The sequence below is a fragment of the Polyodon spathula genome, chromosome 5, assembly GCF_017654505.1.
Source record: "Polyodon spathula isolate WHYD16114869_AA chromosome 5, ASM1765450v1, whole genome shotgun sequence".
In the NCBI taxonomy this organism is placed as follows: domain Eukaryota; kingdom Metazoa; phylum Chordata; class Actinopteri; order Acipenseriformes; family Polyodontidae; genus Polyodon; species Polyodon spathula.
Window position 1 is genome coordinate 24,753,287 of NC_054538.1, and position 22,790 is coordinate 24,776,076.

General features: G+C 35.6%; 1 protein-coding gene across 1 annotated transcript in view; it reads left to right on the forward strand.

Moving 5' to 3' along the window:
- Positions 1–15,320, forward strand: part of LOC121316384 (collagen alpha-1(XXI) chain-like) — a 90,121-nt gene extending 74,801 nt beyond the window's left edge. The window contains exons 26-31 of the mRNA XM_041251462.1: positions 266–298; positions 4,860–5,006; positions 6,028–6,082; positions 7,209–7,400; positions 7,757–7,834; positions 11,965–15,320. Of these exons, the coding sequence (XP_041107396.1) occupies positions 266–298; positions 4,860–5,006; positions 6,028–6,082; positions 7,209–7,400; positions 7,757–7,834; positions 11,965–12,152 (693 nt within the window). The 3' untranslated portion in view covers positions 12,153–15,320. The remainder of the gene's footprint in view (positions 1–265; positions 299–4,859; positions 5,007–6,027; positions 6,083–7,208; positions 7,401–7,756; positions 7,835–11,964) is intronic.
- Positions 15,321–22,790: the final 7,470 nt, after the last annotated feature.

Here is a 22,790-nt window from a genome sequence, read left to right on the forward strand (position 1 = left end):
TTGCTTATTTTTGTTTTTTAAATGTCAAAATGCAGATATTTACATACAGTGATTTGCACAATATGTAACATGTGTGAATGTTACAGTTCTTTATTAAAGATCCAAAACTGGCAAAATAAGGTTATTAAAATATTTAAATACATTGAAATGTATTTTTTAGATGTGATAATAAAAATATTGAATGCAGTAGCTCTCTAATTTGTTTTGTCATAGATTTAGAATTATTATACCACTGAATAACATTTTTGGCTGTGCCATTTTACAGGGTGTAGCTGGAACACCAGGATTAAAAGGAGTGGTGAGTATGTTTTTTGTTTCTTTCCATTAGGATCTAATATTTGGTTCATAGCAGTATATATGTTTTCATTACTGTAAATCTATTCATATTACTTGAAATTCCACAAATCCAGCGTTTAAATATTAAGGTGGCCAATGTTCTAATGTTTTCAGTGCAAACAAATAAATTACTGTATGTTCTAGTAGGGTGGGCAAAGTTTTTATTAGATTTCAACAAACAAAACCCCAAATAGGTTATTATCAATAGTTTTTACTTAACTTAAACATATATAAATCGTGTAAAAATGCTTTTTTACGCACCAAATTCAATTACTGTTCCTGCCCAGTGGCAATCTTGGATTTAAGTTTTGCACTCTACTGACTTTAGCTTTTAAAACAAACAAAAAAAAGACCCCAAAAACAAAAAAGATTTGTCACTAAAATATTACAACTTTTCATTGGAAAAATTTATTCCAGGCTAGGTTGTGATTTGAAATTGAAAGAATTATTTTATTTTGTTTTTACATTAGAGCCTACCCCTAAAAATGCATCTGTCACTCTGCCAAGACTGTCAGGAGGGTGTGGCACTGAGACAAGACACTGTACTGCAGAACATGCATCTGCGTCATTTTTAAGATACAGAAACGTAACGTGTTATAACACATTTTAAAGGGCATTTATTTGTCTTAGAAAATTATAATTATACCCATTATGCAACATTTTTGTAGTGTTTCTTATGGTTCAAAAAGTTATAATAAAAACATTTTTTCATGTTAATAATTTGTAAAGAATGTTATTATACAACATTGGATTAATGCATTTGCCACTGAAAAAGCAGGTAATGTGAATTTTCATATGGTTTAAGCATGTGCTAGACTAGCAGTGGTCTGCTTGTGTCTGACAAAGTACTCTATTAGTGCAATGAAGGAGCTTTAAATTAGCACTGCTCACAGCAAGGCAAGATCAATAAGAAGAAACATGGACTTTGAGCATCAAGGCCCCTGCAATACAATGCAATACAATGTGTGCGGAATTGGTTACCCAACATTTAATTTTGGCCACTTGTAATATGGGAAACAGCATGCTGCAGCTCCCATGCTCAGTGTTAGTGAAGTCCTGATCTGAGAGTATGTAACACATACAGCTCTTATGATAACATGTTACTGTTTTATTTTTCAGTAAAAGTTTAAATTGCATCAAGTTTGTTCTACTATTTACTATATTAAATACACCACAGCAATCACATTTCAATACATTTTAGATATTTTCATTAGCACAATCTGAGAGCTAAATTTAGGGAATTTTTATTTATTTATTTATTTATTTATTTTACTGCAATCAAGTAAGCTGCAGTGCATGTTTAATTCAGTAAATGTTTTTTTTTTTTTCTAAGCAGTACACTTCCATATTACAGTCCCAATTGTTTCTATGCATTCAGCTTTCACCTTAAAATGGTCAGTTTGAGCATTGTTTTCCTTGCAACAGCTGACCCTGCTCTTGCAGGGAAAACAACTCAGCAACATATTGTTTTTCATTATAGTAACGTCTTAAATAACCGTGCATGCTTCTTTGGCTGAGATATTGTCAGCTCATTATCTAATTAGGGAATCTGCTGCTCAATTAAATCATCTAAACTAAACAATGTAAACAAATCTATTTTACGTGGAATAGTTGTGGCTGCTAAGAAGATACAACATAAAATAAATCTGTTGTAATTGACTCCAAACTTTATTTAGGCACTCTACGACTTGACTGGTGAAAGATAACGTTGGTTTATTAGAGTTCAATAAGAAAAGTTTTTCTAGCTTGATACGCTAAACTTTTCACTTCCTTTTTTGTTTAAATATTGAGTTTTTTAGCTGCATTACGGCACTTCATTAAAATGATTTTCATGGCATTTTATTAATGTCTCGTGTCCAACACATAATCCTTAAGTATATTTTTATTTTTGTTTTTCGCTGTTCTTGTTCTAAATTTCCTGAATGCAACTGTTCATTTTAAGCTACATTTTTACACAAAAGTATCAGGGCCATGACCAGAGCTGACATTCTACTGAGGTCAAACTTAGGTTCCAAGCTCTAGCTGGCAGTATTTACAGTGACTATAGAAAGTCTACACTCCTTTCAAAATGTTCACCTTTTGTTGCCTTATAGACTGGAATTAAAATGAATTAAAATATATATTTTTTTCCATTTATCTACACATCCTACCCCACAACTTCCAAGTGAAAAAAATATTTAAAAAATTTGTAGAAAATTAATTCAAAATAAAAACTTGGTTGAATAAGTGTCCACCCCCGTTGTAATAACAATCCTAAATGAGGTCAGGTGTAACCAATCACCTTCAAAATCACACACCAAATTAAGTGGCCACCAACTGTGTTAAATTGTAGTGATTCACATAATTTCAGGATAAATTCAGCAGTTCCTGTAAGTTCTATCTGCTGGGTAGTGCATTTCAAAGCAAAGACTCAACCATGAGCACCAAGGCACTTTCAAAAAAACTCTGGGACAAAGTTGTTGAAAGGCACAGATCAGAGGATGGGTATAAAAAATATCAAAGGCCTTGAATATCCCTTGGAGCATGGTCAAAACAATTATTAAGAAGTGGAAGGTGTATGGCACAACCAAGACCCTACCTAGATCAGGCCGTCCCTCCAAACTGGGTGACCGAGCACTAAGGGAGACAGAGAGAATACCAAGAGGCCAATGGCAACTTTGCAAGAGCTACAAGCTGGTCAAAGTAAGGATGTGACAACAACATCCCAAGCACTCCACAAATCTGGCCTATATGGTAGAGTGGCAAGAAGGAAGCCATTACGCAAGAAAGCTCACCTTGAATCCAATTTTGAAGTATGCAAAAGACACTCAGGAGATTCTGTAGCCATGTGGGAAAAAGTTTTTTGGTCTGACTAAACTAAAATGGAACTTTGTGGCCTAAATGAAAAGCGTTATATTTGGCGCAAACCAAACACAGCACATCACCCAAAGAATACCATTCCTACTGTGAAGCATGGTGGTGGCAGCATCATGTTGTGGGGATGTTTCTCACCGGCAGGGACTGGGGCACTTGTCAGGATAGAAGGGAAAATGAATGGAACAAAGTACAGAGAAGTCCTTGAGGAAAACCTGCTGCCCTCTGCAAGAAAGCTGAAACTGGGATGGAAGTTCACCTTTCACCATGACAGCGACTCAAATCACATAGCCAAAGTTACACTGGAGTGGCTAAGGAACAAAAAGGTAAATGTCCTTGAGTGGCCCAGTCAGAGCCTCGACCTAAATCCAATTGAAAATTTTGTGGCATAAGATTGCTGTCCATCAATGCTTCCACCAAATATTAACTCAGGGGGATGGAGACTTATCCAATTATGATCTTTCAGTTTTTATATATATATATATATATATATATATATATATATATATATATATATATATATATATATATATATATATTTTTTTTTTTTTCTCAATAAAAACTTTTTTCCCCTTAACAGTGTGGAGTATGGTGTGTAGACAAGTGGGAAATGCATGAAACTCTGAGGCACTGACACAACAAAATGTGAAAAAAAGTTCAAGGGGATGTAGGCACTGTATATCACTGCTTGGTATTTACTATTCAACCTCCACATCTATGTTAGATGGCAAACCAACAGAGAAAATTAAGCAGTCTTTTGTACTTTACCAATGTTTTTACATGAGCATCAGCATTTATGATGCATAAAAACAGAGGACACGGCCTCTGTGTCCTAATAGCTAGTTAAAGCCATGAACAGTACTACTCACAAGTTTGGTCACCATCGCAACTTGTAAGAAACTGGCGTTACCGTGCTAGTCTACACTTGCAAGCAATGTATATCATCAGCTGACAAGGGATCAACTGATATCCCACCTTTTTTTTCTTAAAGGTGTACAGCCTCTATACATGAACTCCTAAAATGACAAGCACCTATGGCTACATATAATTATGTAGCTATGCAGTTTATGAACTATATCTTACAGTGCGATAATAGGACAAAAAAAACCAGATTAATAATAGCTGAAAATAATCATAACATTGTTAAATAAAAGTAGCTGGTTTATTTGAAAACCCTGTATGCAGTGCTTAAAAAGCTTAGAACACGGTTTAAAGTGGTAAAGAGAAAGGCTTGTTGGAAGCCATATTAATTACTTGTTTACCATGGTGACATTATTTATTCCTTATCAAACTTGCAGTCTTCTAGTAACTGTAATATCACTTGTGTAATAGAAAATAAAAAACAGGACTCGTCGTTAATATCTCCGAGTAACGGAGCCCAAATGTTCGAGTCCAAGTCTGAGTCCGAGTCACACAAGGTCGAGTCTGAGTCTTTTGCGGCCGTGACTTGAGCCCGAGTTCCGAAAAATTCCTGTAAGCCTGGTAAACATAAAGCTAATTCTCTGACAAGATAAAAAATGTGTGTTTTTCAAAATTATTTTATATCAAATGGATATATAGAATCCCTGCTTACAACCGTATACAAACAATAGTGTACCACAGGAAACACAAAAATATCGATGTTCTTTTTACTCATCTGAAATATTGTGTTCTATCGCCATTTCTAATAGAAAGGTGAACATGGAGAACCTGGCATAAGAGGCCAACATGGCCATAGAGGAGAACATGGTCTGCCCGGCATGGTCGGTCCTTCAGGTCCAAGGGGATTAAATGGAGCTATGGGACCTTCTGGACCACCAGGAATAGACGGCAGACCTGTAAGTATTTTCCTTCCTTCTGTGTAATTCATATAATTACACCAATTTTTATGTATAGAGTCTATATGCAAGAGGTATAGAGTCAATCTCCTTTTATAGAAATACAGAGGTATGCGGTATGTGTTTACATTCAGTCGCTTTTTAGAGTTTTGAATTGTGTTAAGGGTGTGACCATATCTGTTGATTTGATTAAATAGCACCATAAAATAAGGATGTTACCCAAGCTACTAATCAAATATGTGTATACGAATAACATATGTAAAAGTAACTTCCTTACCATCAATTCCCCTTTACTATTTGTATCTTTAGTTGTAACTGCACTCATTTATATCAACTAATAACTTATATATATATATAGATAATATATATATATATATATATATATATATAGATATATATATATATATATATAATAGATATATATATAGCTTTTTAATGTCATTTTCAAATATAGTAAACTTATAAATGTATAAATATTACTGTATTAGCTGTAGCCACAAGAGGGAATCATGACCTCTGCAAAGAAATAATTGAACACCTCCCTCTTGGCGGAAGTGATAATTTTTTTTTTTTTTTTATTTGAACATAGCTACTAGTATAGAAATGGATTGTATTCAATATTAATTCTAATACCTGTATAGCTAAAAAAAAAGGCTCTTTATTCTGAGGGAATGATGTTTTAACTCAATAGGAATCATTTACCAGTAACCTATAATTTTCAATGAGGGTTGATTTTCAAGGGTTGATTTAGTATTTTGCGTATGACCTGAAAGATGAAAAAGATTTGCCCAGTGTGACACACTTTGAAAAGTACTCTACACACCACATATTAACTAAAATATACATTGTGTAGCTATCACTAGTCAAACATAAATTTAATGTAGTAATACATGTATTGACTCAATAATGACCATAAAAACAACATCATGCTTGCGGATACTCTTCCACATTTTGTAATTCTTCCTCTGTAATTCTTGAATACATGGCTAAAGTCAATCTACATTTTACTTTATATTAACAGGGAAGAGAGGTTTCAGAAGAGTTCATTCGACAGATTTGCTTGGATGTCCTAAGCAGTAAGCTGTATTTTATGATCTTTGGAAACATTTAAAGTACACCTGTGTCAACAACTGCTAAGGCATTCTATCATATTCCCTGTATAGTTCTTAAACATGGAATAGGGTTATAATACAGTCATAAAACTTTCATTATAACATGAACTTTAGAGAGCCTGTTTAATTTTTCATAATCATAATTAGCCAGATTATATTTGGACTATATAAAAGAAAAAGGTAGTCACAATTTTACTGTTGCCTGTAATACCTTGCGTGCAATGGGGTTCTGGTGTAAATAACCAGTCAGGTCATGTCCAAACAGTACTTCTTCCAATAACAGTCCATGTTTACTGTAAACAACACAAAAGAGTCCACTCTCTACCAGCAATGGGATTGGGGGCGCACGGCAGGCTTGCAAACCAAAAATAATAATAACAATAATGGACTATGTCTGTCCCGTGTCCTCCATGCACAAAACTGTGCGTACTCACTTCTGGGGGATCGTGGTGCTAGTGAATGTGGTGCTGTGCAGAGAAGTGCTCAGGTGACTGCTGGCTCTGTGGCGATAGCTCCGGGGTGCTCACTTCTCCTCTGCAACACAAAACACACACATAACAAAACAATAACAAACATTACAGGCTCCGGCCGTCTGTTCACATTCGTCAGCGGAAGGTGGCGAACTGACGTAGCTGCTTCCCCTTTGTACCAACAAACTCCTCCCTGCAGTCAACCCGTTGCCATGGTTTCTCCAATAGAGGGCCATCCCGCTGCTGATTGCAATGGAGTCTTTCCGGGTATGTGCAACTACGCGCTCCCCCTAACCTACCATCAAGGTGGTCCACCTAGGAGGCAACGTACCACCATCCTTACACAAGGCCCTTTCTGGTCGGGAGGGAGATTTACAACATTGATCCTTTCTGTCTTTATCACAGGGGGTTATCAAGACAGTTGTATTGTTGGTTGTAGTGACTCTCAGATATTTGCAAATGTTATTACTCAAGAGTTAAAGCTATGCTAATAGTGCTCTATATTTCTCAACAATAATTTAAATTTCAGAAGGATCAGAAAAACAAACACTGACTGTATAGCTTAGTTGTCACAGATTAACAAATATATGTCTTTCTTCTTGTTATCTGTTAAACTGTAGCTCAGTTGCCCTCCTTCTTACATAATGGAGGGACTAGAAACTGTGATATTTGTCAAACACGAAAAGGTTCAGCTGGGCCACCAGGACCTATCGGCCCCCAGGGTTCCAGAGGATTTCCTGGCTTACCTGGTTCAAATGGCTTACCAGGGCGTAGGGGTTCACATGGTCTTCCTGGTATCCCTGGCATTAAAGGTATCTGTGACACCTGACATTAGAATGGAATCAAATGTTTTTTTACAATATTTCACACTGTATAAATACATGAACATTGGTTTACACCAATGATAAACTTGATTAATATTGATTAGAAATTGACACAGTGTGTATTGTAACTCTAAATTATTATATGAAATGTCATTTGATGCAGTTTAAGGGGCCTGCTCAACATGTTTGATATGATTTCTATTATAATAAAAGACAACCTACAAGTGATGTATAACTTATATTATTTAATTTTGTTTAAAAATCTCAAAAACAAATATTGCAATCAAGTATTTATTTATTTTAGACTTGTGTCATCTATGATATTATTAACCTTGTATTTACAGGAGATGCTGGTGAAATCGGGCCAAAAGGAAACATGGGCATAGGAAAACCTGGTGAACCGGGCAATCCAGGTTTACCAGGTAAATATTTCAATCAGAGCAATCTTTTCCTAAAACCAAGTGATGTACAGCACAAGGAATGAGTGCACTTGATTGTGAATAATTCTGTAAAGTGCCAAGATGTGTCACACTGAGTAATCATAAAAAAACACAAACAAATTAAGACAACACAACAATGCACAAACAATAAAGACAACACAACCAATTGAAAACAAGTTAAGTTGAAGAACCAAAGTGGACCAAAGAAACAATTTGACTTCCATAATTACATTTCCATAATAACATAGATAATAACTATTACATCAAAAACACACAAGGCATCAAGTTACATAGAAGTGTCTCAAGATGTGTATAAGTATGCAATAAGGACCGACAAGGTGTCCGTATATGTCGAATATACGGACGCCTTGGGGCGTTGTGTGGCACGAGACGAAGTCCAGTGCCTCCAACCCCCGAGAAGGCCATATATTCCTGTCACAAAGACGGCCGGAGTGGGTGGCGTCAGGCCAGAGCCAGCATTTAATGAATGAACAGACCAGAAAATAAAAAGATTGTAACAAAAAACAGCACACGGCATGTGAAGCCAAAATAAACAGACAAACAAAACGGACTAACACTTACACAAACAGTGGACTAACAGACAAACAAGGTGAGTGAAAACAACGGTCATATAATTTACTTTGTTTCGTTTTCTCGTTCTTAATTCTCTCCTCTCCACACCCGTTCTCCACTCATCGAACCCACAACCCAGAGCATGTGAAAACATGCTGCTTTTATGCAGCTGTACCGAGACTCAACCTCTAATCAATCATTCAATTGGAGTCGCGGTACAACTGCACGTGAATTAATAAAGTGCAATTCCCCGTGCTCACATATTACATTTTACTTGCACGTGAAGTGCTGTGCAATCCTCGTGCCTACATACAAATATACATTTTAAACACTCGTGTTACACAGACCCGTTTATATCCCGTGTACCAGTGACTATACACCAACATTTAACACACCACACGCAACATATAACAGAAAATACACACAGGGGCGGGCACTTTGTCACAATTCCATATATACAGACATCCTGAAGGGCCTCATTACATATATAATCCAGGTCAAAAAGTGGATTTGAAAAAAAAAAAAAAAGCAGAAGTAATTTTAAGGGCAAAAAATGTTGTTTATTAAATATCCTTCCACCAATAAAGGGACCACAAAAGTAGTCCCACATATAACTTTGAACTACACACTAAGTTAAGCTGAGTAAATTTGTTTCATTGAAACATGCAAAAGTAATTAAATACATTTATTTTTGATGTGTCCAGTGTTACATTGCCATTGAAAAGATCCAAAAGGCATAGTTGAGATGGCGCTGAATTTTTAATTTTTTTTTTCTGTGAGTTCAAAACGCTGTTGATTCAGCAGAACAAGAGTAAAAAGATAAAAATAATAACGTGCTGCATTTTAGTCATTTTTCAAGGTCTGTGTCAGAGGGGTAAATAATGTGCAGCAGTGTCTTTGTGTTTTTCTGTAGCATTTACAAACAGCTAAAAATAAATTATTTGAAGTGACAAAGCTGGGGTGAGTGAGTGTAAAAGCATGACTACTTTCTACTTTCTACTTTTGGGATTTTTTTGCTGGTAATTGGTCACTCGGTTTTATAGTTACTGTACATTTGTAAATATAAAGAAGATAGCCACCGGGGATTTTGAATATGTGACACGGCTCCAACTGTACTCCAATATACGGAGAGCTGGAACCTTGCGTGACCAATCACATTGCTTGTTTCACATTCCATTGTCAGTCCTGGATTATAAACATACTGAACAATGTGAACAGATTCAGTTATTCAGCCATGAATGGAGTAAAATTAATGATTTATTGAATTGACAGATAAACATCCCCATAGATGATTACGCTATTTGAATTTGGCCCATGGCCTTGAACTTTGGAGCCCGTTAGCCGCCCCTATGCTGGTAAAAAAAAATGATGAATGAAATGATAACTAATGCCAGCGGACAGGACAAGTAACCTTGGGCAACCGTCCCCCTAGACAAGGCACGCTGCAAAATGATGGCAGGGGAACCAAACAAATGAACAAATGATAAGGGCAGTAGATGAAAGACAGTGCCTATAGGAAGTATTCACCTTCCATGGACGTTTTCACAGTTTTTTGTGTTACAACCTGAAATCTTGATGCATTTATATGGGATTTCTTTCCCTTTGATTTACATAATCTACTCAACACTTTCAATGTGAAAAAAAATTGTGTGAAAAAACAAATCAATTAAAAATAAAAACCTGAAAAGTCTTCATTAGATAAGTATTCACCCCTTTTGTTTATGACTCTCCTTAATAAGCTCAGGTACAATCAATTGCCTTCAGAATTAAGTTAAATGGAGACCATCTGTGTGAAATAAAAGTGGTTCACATGATTTCATATTAAATACGTCTGTCTCTGTAAGGTCCCACAGTTGGATAGTGCATTCAAAGCAAAGATACTACCATGAAGACCAAAGAGCTTTCAAAACAACTCTGGGATAAAGTTATAGAAAGGCACAGATCAGGAAAGGGGTATAAAAAGATTTCAAAGGTATTGAATATACAGTGGAGCACAGTCAAGTCGATCATTAAGAAGTGGAAGATATATGACACCACCCAGAATTTGCTTAGAGCAAGCCGTACTCACAAACTGAGTAGCCGGGTAAAAAGGGTATTGGTCAGAGAAGCCACCAAGAGGTTTCCATTTCTGAAAAAAGCCCATGTAAAATCACGCTTGGAATTTGCAAAAAGGCATGTGGGAAACTCTGAAAAGATGTGGCAAAAGATGGTGTGGTCCGATGAAACAAAAATTTAACTATTTGGCCTAAATGCAAAGCATTATTTCTGGCGCAAACCCAATACAGCACATCACCCGGGTAACACCATTCCTACTGTGCAGCATGGTGGTGGCAGCATCATCCTATAGGGATGCTTTTCATCAGCAGGGACTGGGAAGCTTGTCAGGGTAGAGGGCAAAAAGGATGGAGCTAAATACAGGCAAATCCTTGAGGAAAACCTGCTGTAGTCTACAAAAGACCTAAGACTGGGATGGAGATTCATCTTTCCGCAGGCCAATGACCCCAAGAACACAGCCAAAGCGACACTGGAATGGCTTAAAAACAAGAAAGTGAATGTCCTAGAGTGGCCCAGTCAAAGCCTGGACTTGAATCCGGTTGAGAATCTGTGGCAAGACTTGAAGATTGCTGTCCACCAACAATCCCTATCCAACTTGACAGAACTTGAACAATTTTGCCAAGAAGAATAGATGAATATTGCAAACCCGGTAGAGACTTACCCCAAAAGACTAACAGCTGTAATTGCTGCCAAAGGTAGTTCTACCAATTATTGATTCAAGTGGGTGAATGCTTATCTAACCAAGACATTTCAGTTTTTTTTTTCATTAACTGTTGTTTCGCAATAAAAATTATCTTGCCTCTTCAAAGTGTTGAGTAGGTTGTGTAAATGAAAGGAATAAAAATTCAATTTAAATGCATCAAGATTTCAGGTTGTAACAGAACAAACTGTGAAAACATCCAAGGGGGGTGAGGGGTTGAATACTTACTATAGATACCTATATATATATATATATATATATATATATATATATATATATATACTATATATATATACTATAGTTTTATGATTACATATTTGATTAAGAGGCAGTTTCTCCTTTCAGAAATGCAACTATGTTTCCAATTAGTCTGACTGGCCTTTGTTGCAATATAGTGAAGCTACTTTCACCTGTGGTTCCAATTTAATATATACCCATAAGCACATCACAATTCAAATTCCTATTTTTTCCTTCTGAATAAAAATAACAAGTTTGTTGTTGAGAACAACAAGCCAACAGATTACACAATATAAATTATATTTCATAAGTTATATTTCAGAAGTGCTGAAACAGGAGATTTTGCATTTTGGAAAAAAAAAAATATCTACATGTCATGGGTGGAGCTATATCTATTTGGTTTGAGTTGAGTCATCATTGATGAGAGTTAGAGAAATCAAATTAAATGTTGCTACTCAAAAATAAAAAATATTGGATAACAGATGCATTGTGGTTTTTTTAACAGTAATTAGTGAATGTTTTTTTTTTTTTTTTTTTTTACCCCTAGGTCCAATTGGTCCACCTGGAATTAGCAAAGAAGGCTATCCAGGAAAGCCTGGTCCCATAGGACACAATGGGGACCAAGGGAAGCCTGGAATACCGGGGGCCCCTGGGGAGCCTGGAATGTGTGACCCATCTTTGTGTTATAGCGTAATGATGGGAAGGGATCCCTTCAGGAAAGGGCCAAATTACTGATCTTCTGACACTTGACTAGCCAGGCTGGATATGGTGCTTACCTAATGAATACACATCTTTCAAGTCTCAGGAAGATCACTTTTTAACAGTTTATCCTGTGATGTGGGCAGGAGTACTTCTATTTCACACAGATGTATGAAAAGGCATACACTGGCATACATGTATGAAGCAAGATTTGGTTAGGATACTTGACACCTGTTCAACATAGCCTCTATAAAATATGCTTGAAATATATGCTGAATACAAATTCACACAATGGATTTGATTTATGAACTAAACAGTTGCTAACGAGCTATCTACTGCCATTATTAACACCATTGTGTTTTTTTGTATTTAGTGGTTGGTAACAAGAAGCAAATATATCACCTCATGTGGAAAACACCAATGGGTGTTGGTATTAAGATTAGATTAGATTGAAAAAGTTGCCATGATCTTGTGTTCAACACTTTAATATTGCAGTTGTATCCAAAGGTGAGCAATTACAGTCATCAACTTAAAGATCACAAACATATCAAAAATGTATAATTCAGTACAAAAATCATATACATGTACACCAATGTATGTTGAACTTAGACAGCTATACTTGCCTCATACTCAATGTTGCTTTTTTCTATTCTTAGGTTCCATGATAAGTGCCATGATTACATATGCATGGCTAAGCCACAGTTTAAATTTATTCAGTGATACTTTTATAAGACTAATACCTGCATTCTTCTGGTTTTTAAGAGACCCAGACAGAACAGAGCATCAGCAGTGCTGATCTTGCTTTCCTGATATTGTGAATTGGTGATAAGGTAACTTTTGCTTAAGCTTTACTAGATGTTACTATGAAATTTCTCTCACATTTTATACACTAAAGGCAGTCCATTGTTTGCAGCATTGCAGATTCACTGGCACTATTTTCATAAAGTTGATTTTATTGTTATAGAATAGTTAATTGCGTTGCTCACAGATAAATACATGTCTTCCTGTTTGTTCAAGGTGAACAAGAAGAAAAAAATAATGAGGTTAATTACTTTCTCTTTATAGTTAACATTAACAGTAAACTATTAAACTGTTTTAACTGTGCTGTGATCTTTTCACTGTTCCAGGCTTTTTAGTTTTGAATATATAAATTTATTTTTTTGTTTGTTTTTTTTTTTTTTTTTTTTTTTAACTTCAGTAAATGTTTCTGAAACAAGTCAGTCATTGATAGAATCTATTTAGATGGAATGTCCAATTGTCCATCCACTCTGTTGCTTTTTAGAAAAAACAAAAACAAAAAAAACAAAAGCAAATGTGTGAGATCATGAGTGTTCTGTTGAGATCTTTACTGCACTTGGTCACATGCTACTACTCATGCTTTGGCACTTGGATAATAATATTAGGTTCTGTAAAGTATAGTGATACAGCTCATTCAAGTTTTCATTTGCAGCCAAGGAATAAGCACATTGGTATTTATATTGATACATGCATTGTTTTATGTTGCTTTCTAATCATGCACTGATTATCGAGCACATCTTGTAGCTTCAGCTCATCTTTTGAAATGGTTTTAGTAAATACAACATGGAGACAGAAGATTTCTTATTGTAAGTTGCTGGCATTTTTCATGATTTGCTTTTCTTCGGTTTTGGTATATACTATTTAATTTAGAACACTGCTTTAAATTATGCTTAGCATTTTACTGATATTTTTTGTATTTTATTTCTTTTTACACTTCACATTTTAATAGCCATATTTTACCTTAATTAAATGCTCAACAAAATTGCACCACAAATACATGGTGGAATACTATGTAGAAGAACATACAGGATTGTCGCTTTTGGTGCATGTTTTTTAAAAAAACAAAAACCTACACCATATATTGAGTTTGCTAGAATACATTAGTCTTTTTAGCTTTTTTAATAAACAAAATGGCTGGAGTCAAAAATCATGCTAATTCTATGAATCCCAAGATACTGAACAATTGAACAAGTAAATAGTTAAAGAAATAACTTGGTTCTCTTTTGGCAGTGATACAGCTAATAAAATTGACTCACAGAGCATTACAACCCATCTGAGGATTGACATGGTTACTTTTTGCATTCCTCTGTTTTCATGCAAAAACGATTGCAGAAAACGAAAATGCTTGAGACAGAAGAGTGTGATTAACCAGGGCTAGGACATTTGTAACAGTACTATATGGTTCAATTATAAACAACACATTGTTGTTCCACTTCATCCATGGCTTTGTTACATAATCACGTTGAACTTTAATGATAAACTTATTTTGTTAAGTATTACATTGGCTAGAGTTTTGGATATGTTTTGGAATTTTACTTGCCAATGATAGGTGAAATGGAAATGCAAAAACTCAAACGTTGTGAAAGGTAAAACTAAACTGCTCAGCACGTGCAACCATTTTCATTGACATGCAACTTTGCAGGACTGAAAAAGAATTGCATGCATGACCGAGAAAACAAAACAAAACAAAAAAATGACCAAGAAGTTATGGGAAATTCTGGGTGCCAAAAGTCTACAAACGTCTCCTATGATGGATCTATAAAGGTTTACACAAAAATCTAACTGGGGATCAGTGTCACAATTTTCTAAGTAATTTACTGTAATCTCTACTACTTTTTGTAACTTCATTTCTGGTTTTACATTTAAAGTATCACAATTGGATATATTCATAAAGTATTGATGTGCCAGTAAATACATTTAAGTCCTACAATTTACCATCATGCTACTGCTTTATGAAGATTTTATTTTCATTATCCAGTGGTTTGTTTCATTGTATTTTAATTTTATTGTGGCAAAAAGAACATCTGAAACTCTTTGTAGCAATACTTCTCTAGAAATAAGTCAATAATAATGTGTATTATTAGATGCAATTTTACTAATTTCTATCTCATTGCTGCATATTTAAATTTTTCTTTGGACTAATGGTAGTGTAGGTTAATAATTCTTTCTGAAGTAAGCTTACTGTACATGCTGAAATTACATTAAAAAACAGATTTATTCTATGCATGGAATTGTGCTTAAAACCTTGCTTTTGTTACTTTGTGAATTACCACGTCATCGACTGATCATTTTTAGTATGTTTATCAATGTCTAGTAGCAAATTCTTGTTTTTAATTCTAATTTTATACTACAACTTGTGTAATGGCATTTGCTGTCCTGAACATTAATAAATACTTTTTTTAATTACTTCTGTGTTTATTCATTACATTTAATCTGTAGTGGTGTTAATCTCCGTCCTGAAAAAGCTACTTTCAGTGTGGTGACAGATTGTAATCCTGGAAAAACTGTCGTTATTTGCATGACTTGCTGCCATGCCAAGAGAATGCAATTAATGCGAGAAAATCCTCTGAAGACCAATATAAGTTGTCTGAGAGTCACTATTCAGCAACAGTAACAACAAAGCTGAAGGATCTCAGTGGCTTCACAAGGGTCATGATAGTGGTCTATGGAACTGGCTCGTCCCTCAACTAAGTGGCTGTATTGACCAACATCTCCATCACAAAAGTCTTTTAGGTGTTTCTGGAAAGGCAACATTTGCAAAAGCCAACACCGGAAAGCAAATCCCTGGTCACAAATGGGTCATGACCTATTGAGTCTTCACATGTGTGCAATGTATTGTGACAAGCAGTTAACATGCATCTGTGACCCAAATCACAGAAACCTTCAATACTGGAAAAGACACACCTGTTTCCACTTGGACATGGAGCTCCAAGCACATTGTTCAACACCATGTTAGGACCCTTCTGTAATATTGGCTGGTCAGTGTAGTATTGTGCCTCTAAGCCCCTTATTGGTAATAATGGTTAAAGCTATACTTGCTAGTGCTACCTTTATAAGTAACTGCATCTCAACAACATGCCAATGAAATACCTTATGAAAACAGTATAAGCATTCCTGTTAATGTCATGGAACACTAAGCAACTTTTCTGGAAACCTCTTTTAGATTATTCACCAAGTTGCTGAAATCAAGAAAGTTTGGAGTATGTTTCTTGAGCTTTGCACATCATGAAAATGGCTTGAAAATGGGAATTTTAGTACGGTGCTTCAAAAGTTACCATAAACCATTTCCTAAAAGTTGCCTGGTGTTCAATAGCCTCAACTAAAACACAGCACCATATTCTGATTCTGCCTTCTATGAAAAACCTAAGTTTACAGTGGCTCTCAAAAGTATTCACCCCCCTTTATTCCACATTTTATTGTGTTACAACATGGAATCAAAAGGGATTTAATTAGGAGTTTTTGCCACTGATCAACACAAAAAAGTCCATAATGTCAAAGTGAAAATACAGTATAATCGTAATTCTCGAAAAACTACTCACTTCTAAATCTTTTGTAGTCATTTTTGTATTACTTTCGTATAAATACATGTTAATTTGGATTCATATGTTGTTTTTTTCTGACTTTATGTGAACGAAAAGACACACATTTGCCCGTTTTCCCATTGGAAATAGTGATATTTTGAAATATCACTGTCCTGGTCACAAAAGCAAAGTTTGCGGGGAATAATAGCCATTTTCTATACTTTTGAGGCATAAGCAATTAGGAAATAACACTTACTACCCAGGAACAAAAAAAAAAAAAAAATTGTTACACGGTGTAATTAGTTGAATGAAGTCCACCTGTGTGCAGTTAAGGTGTTTCACATGATTTCAGGTTAAATACACCTCTGTCTGGGAGGTTGCACTGTTGGTTTGTACATTTCCTAACAAAAACTACATCATGAAGACGAAGGAACATTCAAAGCAAATCTGGAATAAAGTTCTTCAAAAGCACCAATCCTGCAGGGGTAGGATATAAGAATATTTCCAAGGCATTGAATATTCCCTGGAGCACAGTAAAGTCCATTATTAAAAAATGGAGAGAATATGGCACAAGTATCAATCTTTCTAGAATAGGCTGTCCTCAAAAACTGAATATCTGGGCGAGGACACTAGTCAAGGAGGCCACCAAGAGGCCTATGGCAATTCTAAAGGAGTTACAGTCTTCCACGGTTGAGCTGGGAGACACTGTGCATACGGCAACAATAGCCCGGGTGCTTCACAAAACTGGCCTTTACGGTAGAGTGGCAAAAAGAAAGCCATTGTTGAAAAAAATCTCACATCAAATCTCAGACAGAGTTTGCCAGAAGGCATATGGGAGACTCTGAGACCAAATGGAACAAGATTATTTGGTCTGAAGAGATGAATATAGAGCTTTTTGGCCTCACCGCTAAGTTCTATGTTTGGCGCAAACCTAACACCACACATCATCATCCCTACCGTGAAGCATGGTGGTGGCAGCATCATACTATGGGGATGCTTCTCTGCGTCAGGGCCAGGAAAGCTCGTGAAGATAGAGGGCAAAATAGATGCAGCAAAGTGCAGAGAAATCCTGGAGGAAAACCTGCTGACGTCTGCAAGAGACCTGGGACTTGGGTGAAGATTCATCTTCCAGCAGGACAATGACCCCAAAAATACAGCCAAAGCCACACTGGAGTGGCTTAAAAACAAAAAGGTCAATCTCCTGGAGTGTCAAAGCCTGGAACTCAATCCAATTGAGAATATGTGGAAAGAGCTGAAAATTGCTGTTCACCAAAGGTCCTCGTCCAACTTGACGGAACTTGAGGAATTTTGAAGAATGGGCAAACAATTGCAGTGTCCAGATGTGCAAAGCTGGTAGACACTTATCCAAATAGACTCATGGCTGTAATTGCTGCCAAAGGTGTCTCTACCAAATACTGACTCAAGGGGCTGAATACTTATGCAATCAATTATTTTCTGTTTTCTATTTGTAATTTATTTAGAACAATTTGTAGATTTTGTTTTTCACTTTGGCATTATAGACTTTTTTTGTGTTGATCAATGTCAAAAACTCCTAATTAAATTCATTTTGATTCCATGTTGTAACAATAAAATGTGGAAAAGTCCAAGGGGGGTGAAAACTTTTGAGAGCCACTGTTTATTGAACTAAATTTCCTGTTTAGACACCTTAGATTTTTCAAACAAAATGCTTCTATTCTCCTTTTTTATGTTCAAATCTCAGTTCAGTGTTTGTCCATGTATATTATTTAAATGTTTGAGGTTTATATGTCCTGTACTTATTTCTTATAAAGTGTGCCCTCCAGTGTTTGCAAGTATATTGTTTAAGACATTATTTACTAGCAATGCAATTTTCAGACATAAAAGGTAGATTTTATTCACTGCATTACTTTTTTTTTTTTGTTTATTTGTTTACTTCTACACTTCCAGTATCATCAGCCTGAATGCAAAAAAATCTGTCAAGGAATTGCCTACAATCAGACCTCTATCAAATGCTATATATTGCAGATATTTACATTGTTGTTTTTTTTTTTTTTTTTTTTTCCCTAGCACACGAAAACATTACTAAGAGATTCAGAAACACTAAAAATGTAATCATATAGCTTTAAATTAACAAGTGGTCTGAGGACTTAATTAATTATAAATATTATTTAACTTTGACACCGCCAATTTACAAATCAGGGTTATCTGGTTATCCTGTTCCATAATTCTGACAAGCTGTAAAATAGATTGGTGGTCTGTTCTGAGATGTGATTTGCACACACTCTAATGCAATGTGCTAAGTACATTACAGCTGCCGACGTGCAAACCCACTGGGATTCTCGTCCTGTTTAGTTTTCAAGGCTATTATAAACCAGACCTTAGATTTTCAGGAAATTTTCTTGGGACATCAATTTATACATTAAAGTTGCAGTGATCTACAATCACGTTTTCACAATCTGTTTATTCCATTCTTCCAAATGTTATCCTTTGTCCACTCTACATTTCCCATCCTCTCTTTTTGACACTTTCTCTATAAGCTAAATAGACATGTTGTTGCTAATATTTGCAACAGTGGGCGGTTGTATGGGTCACCATTGACAGAAAAGATCACAAACCAAAAAAGGAATTGTTTTACTGGAAGCACCAACAGACCCATTTCCCCTCCTAAAGAATGTTGATACATTTGCTTCCCCCAATGTATCAGAACTCATTCCCCTGCAAGAAGGTATTGCATAGGAGATCAAAGCAAAGGTCACTCAACACATTCCCCATTGGGGTTTGTTATATCTTCCAGGGTTGAAAATAAATACAACAAATAGTCTCAAAGAAACTTTTCTTGTTATGGTTGTTGTTTGCTATGTTACTTTCTGCTTCCTTTGCTTCTCCAGGCGGGTTCATAATTGAGTGGTACAGAGCATGCCATTTAGAGCCCACTGGTCAACAAGGCCATCATGTCACCAGCAGACTGCATGGGCATGCTCTAAAAGAACCTGGCACTGGATCAGGGCCCTAATCACGGCTCTACAATCAAAAAGACCCTCCCCGACAATCTTACACTTCCTGGTCTTGTAGATGGCCAGTCTATCAAGACCCAGGAGTTGATTCACTAGGTGGTCTCTAGCCTTGATGGAGCCATGAACAGGGTGCTCAAAAATATGGAGTGTGGGTGGAAAATGCAGCCAGAATGGCTGCAGTCTGGCGCAGAAAAAAATGGAACACCGACGCGGACTGACTGCAGAAATGGCATGTGGCGTCCGAGTCAACAGTGACACGGGAGCTCCCTTGACGCAATGGCTCAGTGCAGGACCATCCATCCTAAGCCCAGCTCCTCTTGGGATAAGTGGGAAGTACAGGGCTTCCTACTGGTGACTCCTGCCCTCTGGGGGTTGGAGGGGCTCCCATCATGTGGTGTCTCAGCGGGAGGAACTGGTGAGTGTGGATCCTGCAGAAAAGGTGGCACATTTGACAGAATGACCCTGCTACCCGGCCCTGTGAGGGTTTCAATGGGGACGAACATCCCCCATTACTTGCAGCCACCTGTGCACACTTTCTGGGGGGCTGTGGAGCTTGTCTACTCATGATTTTTTAAAATGTTTTATTTTATTTGTTTATATTATTTATGTATTTATTTTATAAACAAACAAAAAGACAGACACACCCCTGCACTGCAGAAATCACCAGTGATGGGGTACACACAACACAAGACAAAACCACCTAGTAGAGCGATACTGCATGGTACCTAATAATTTAATGTGCTGCAGCTCAAACCCTACAGGACTGGTACCAGGAGTTTATCTTTAGCATTGTATTTGAAATATTTGCATATGCGTAATAAAAATTTAAATAACAACAATAACACATGCAGACCCAAAAGATGTTCAACACCATACCACAGTGTTAATGTTAATAACGTGAACAGGGTGCAACACAATAGTTGTTTAACTCCTAATCTTACATGTGGGTCTAAAATAGCTATCAAAAGGGTTAATGCTACTGTGGCCCACAAAAATAGAAGGCCTATTTCCTTGTCTGTTTATTATACTGTTCTAAAGTTAAGCCTTCTCTACACTCGGAATGACAGTCCAGATTCCATACATTCCAAAGGGAGTAGAAGGACATGCTTTCACCCTCCTTGTAAAAAAAACGGCTTGTCAATATGCCACCCTGGGATCCGAGTCCCTGCCGCTACATGTAGTATAGTAGATGACACCTTCATGGTCTGTTTTTGCTCAAGGAAACTACTACGACTACTACTACTACTACTACTTATTATTATTATTATTATAATTTAATTAATATTATAATAATATATAATTAATAATAATTGTTAACACAACATATTCTTTTTTAAGAAAAAACTGAGATCATAAAGAACTAGCTAAATATATTCCTATTCATGATAAGTTATGATCAATCAAACTACTAGATGGTTTAAATGGCCTGCAAATTTACTGTGTTTTGCAATTTGGTACAGCTTATATATATATATATATCTATATATAGATATATATATATATATATATATATATTATTAATGCTCACAGTGTCACGTGATTGCGTTTTACGAAAAACAGCACTCAGAATATAATTACATAGCTATAGTTATACCATAAACTTACTACTAGATGGCACTGTGGTCTTTTCTGTGTATCCAGTGTTTCCTCTTGGTAAAGAGCAAACAGTACTTATTGAAGAGGAACAGATACAGTTCTAAACCTGTCTTCCAATACTGTGTGTATTTTGTTTATACTGGGATTAGACAATTTGTTAAACGCACCTGCCTTCACACTGTTAATAGAGCCACAATTAACAGATAAGGTGATATGACAAAACTGCAAGGTGTTTGAATTGTTCTGAAGAAACCATTCCTTGTTCAGTTCCTTTAAAGTGTTTGTGGGTGGAAATCTACTTATCCGAGTATATCATTTTTTACATTGTTTCTTGTAAAACACCAGTAATTACTTTTAGATATTTAGATCTACAGTATTTTTTCCTGGGGACTGAAACTGACTTGCAGTAGGGATATGTAGCTTCATTTATATATCTTTTATTAACATCATGTAATCAAAGACACAGCAAAATTATATCACAAAAGTCTACCGAAAGCCTTAATAAGTAGTACAGTATTACAGTTAAGAACTGTATGTGGAAAACTACAAAGCGGTATGACATTTCAATATGTTAATAAATATGTTAATAAATGCTATAGGGCAATGCAACATTTTTGGCTATAGCTGTATACCCTAAACTAGTCACACAATGAAGAATTGGCATTCAAGATGTTTGCAGGGTGCTATTTTGTCATTAATAAGACTCTTTGAAGCAGAGAAGAGGTGTGTGCTGAATATATACAGTGCCTATAGAAAGTCTGCACAAAAAAATCCTCATTTAAATGCACGAAATTCTGAGGCACTGACACAACAAAATGTGAAAAAAGTTCAAGGGGGTGTAGACTTTCTATAGGCATTGTGTGTATGTATGTATATATATATATATATATATATATATATATATATATATATATATATATATATATACACACACAATGCCTATAGGAAATGTGAACCATACTGTATTTGGTTCATGAAGTTTATTTTTGTTGAACTTGAACCCACAATTTTAAAAAGCATTACGGAAGTTAGCTACAGCAAATGTAATGAACAGACGGGAAAAACCTTTTTAAAAGTTGTATTTAAGAATAATAAGCTGTAGCTGTTTATAATAATAATAATAATAATAATAATAATAATAATAATAATAATAATAATAAATCAATCCAATATACTCACATTACGCTCACATAATATGTGGGTAGTATTTTTATGTCTTTTACTAACAATGTTCTTTATATTTTTTCACTGATATGCTGCCCCTATAAAATGTAATGTGTTATACCGTGCTAAACGCATAGCAAAGTGTAGGAAAGCACAATACAAGCATTATGAAACACTGTAAATATAAACTAATAAACTTTTACAATGATGACAGGACCTGTTTTCCTCTAGCCACCTCTTTTTATTGTTAATTTAGTTACCTTTTCAAGGTTAAGTTTAAACACTGAAATAAGATTTATGTACATTATCAAAGGTGAAAATGTATTATTGTATATGGGTTTTAACACAGATGTTTTTTAATGAGCAACACTTTTTTTTTTTTTTTTTTTTTTTGTTCTGTTAGGTAGTAATTGTAATACATTTGAGGTATTTCTGCACTTTTGAGATGACTTGCTCAATACAATTATGTGAAGCACTGACAACTCTATATTTAGTAAACTGTGTGGGGTGAAATGGGTAACAAATGACCCGTCTCCAAGCAATACAAACCACCTCCAAGATATGGGTTTATAGTTATCATTCAGGTGTATGTTATGTATATT